The following is a 2,274-nucleotide window of genomic DNA, read 5'->3' on the forward strand; positions in this document are numbered from 1 at the left end:
GTATGTATTGTGTATGTACTAGAACAGGGTTCCCCAATTAGCGGCCCGCGGAGCGCCCCCTTGTGGCCCACGGAAGAATTTATTTTTCCCTTTTTTTTTCTTTTTTTTTTTTAAAGTTTATTTTGAAGTTTATTTTCTCGATTTCCCCCCCCCCTTTTTTTTTGGGGCTGTTTACCTCTAGCGCTGATGTTTATTGTAAGTAATTATATATTTCTATTTTTTCAGGTCGAGGCAAACAGCGTGTTCAGCCAGAGTGGCGTCACCTGGATGCCAGTGGTTGGCAGCCCCAGTCATTCCCCTTCACTGGAACATCAGGTCCTCGCGGCCAGGCAGCGGCCCTGCAGTCTGTAGAGCCTTCGGACTTTTTAGAACTGTTCCTCACAGAGGAGTTATTGACTATGATGGTGACGCAGACCAATTTATATGCAGCGCGGACCATAGCAGCGGTAGCACCAACGGCTAAGTCCAGGATGAACGCGTGGAAGGATGTGGACGTCAAGGAGCTGAAGGACTTTTTTGGACTAGTCTTCCTCACCGGGCTCATCCACAAGGCGGAACTGGCCGACTACTGGTCAACCGATGAAGCCTTGGCAACGCCGTACTTCGGAATGGTAATGAGTCGGAACCGGTTCCAACTGATCCTAAAGTTCCTTCATTACACTGATCGGCGGGAGGATAAGGACGACCGCATCTACAAGATCCGCCCCATCCTGGACTACCTCGTTAAGCGATGGAAGGAGATGTTCCAGCCGGGTCAGAACATCGCAATCGATGAAGGTACGTTGCTATGGCCATTTTTTTTTTTTTTTTTTAAGTTTTTTTTAAAGTTTTTTTTTTTTGGGCTGTTTACCTCTAGCGCTGATGTTTATTGTAAGTAATTATATATTTCTATTTTTTCAAGGTACGTTGCTATGGAAAGGCCGCCTTTCCTTCCGTGTGTACAACCCGCTGAAGCCAGTTCACTACGGAATAAAGTCCTACATCCTTGCCGACAGTGCTACAGCCTACTGTCACAACCTGCAACCATACATAGGAGTATACAGTTCATTGATGGACACAGTCACCTCTCTGCTTGGAGACTTGGCAGGGAAAGGTCATGTTCTTTACATGGACAATTATTACAATAGTGTCACATTGTGTGAGCACCTTCTGGAACTGAAGACTCATACATGTGGCACTATTCGGGGTAACAGAGGCCTACCCCGAGAGATCCAGGAGGCCAGCCTGACCACCCTGAAAAACCCTGACCGAATAGCCATGACCACAGAAAAAGTCATGGCTGTTGCATGGAGGGACAGCAAGGTGGTGAGGATTGTTTCGACCTTCCACCAGGACACTGTGGTCAATGTGCAAAAGTGGCAGAAAGGCGGGACCCAGATACCATATGAAAAGCCTCAGTCGGCAGTAGACTATAACCAGTGGATGAACGGGGTGGATAAGCTGGATCAGCACATCACGTACTATCCCTGGACACGGAAGACCTCCAAGTGGACGACAAAATTCCTAATGTATCTTTTTCAAATCAGCATGTACAATGCCTTTGTCCTGTACAGCACGCAGAACCCTGACGGTTGCTGTAAGAACATGAAGAGCTTCATCCACAACATAGTCGTAAAGTGGTCTACGCCCAGACGAGAGACCCGGAGAGCGCCTCACAAAAACCCAAGGGTCAGACTAACGGCCAACATTGCACCCCTGCCAACACGCCATGTCCTGGAAAAGCTTCCCCCCACAACAAAGAAGCTAAACCCTGGCAAACGGTGCAGGGTGTGTAGCCCACCGGGGGGTCCACGCCATGAGACCTGTTTTCAGTGTGTGGTGTGCTTCGTCCCTCTGCACAAAGGTGCATGTCACATCCAGTACCACACGGAACAAGAACTACCCTATGCATGATGTGACATGCACCTTTGTGCAGAGGGACGAAGTAATGTTTTTTTTATTTTTTATGTCCTGTTTCTTATGTTTTTTTTAGGTGCTGTACTGAAATTTTAGTTTGTCATAGTCTCTTGAATAGTTTTCAGTTAGTTTTAGTCACATTTTAGTCACCTGGAATGTTTTAGTGTAGTCTAGTTTTAGTCTACTAAATAATAAAATAGTTTATTTAGTAGACTAAAATGTATTTTGGCGGGCCTTGATGCCGTATTAGTACAGGTCACCTAAAAACACACATGATGACTCATACAGGTGAAAAGCCCTTCTCTTGTACAGTGTGTGGTAAAGGTAGTCTAAAATCACACATGATGACTCATACAGGTGAAAAGCCCTTCTCTTGTA

At 46.1% G+C, this 2,274-nt stretch overlaps 1 protein-coding gene across 1 annotated transcript; it reads left to right on the forward strand.

The window, feature by feature from the left end:
• Window positions 1-401: 401 nt before the first annotated feature.
• Window positions 402-1,893, forward strand: LOC308335351 (piggyBac transposable element-derived protein 4-like; the record flags this gene model as incomplete). Its single annotated transcript, XM_080792370.1, has 2 exons — window positions 402-777; window positions 902-1,893. 2 exons carry the CDS (start codon window positions 402-404, stop codon window positions 1,891-1,893), a joined length of 1,368 nt encoding a protein of 455 aa, XP_080648496.1.
• Window positions 1,894-2,274: the final 381 nt, after the last annotated feature.

Source organism: Protomyctophum bolini, assembly GCF_963924005.1.
Source record: "Protomyctophum bolini genome assembly, chromosome: 20".
NCBI lineage: Eukaryota > Metazoa > Chordata > Actinopteri > Myctophiformes > Myctophidae > Protomyctophum > Protomyctophum bolini.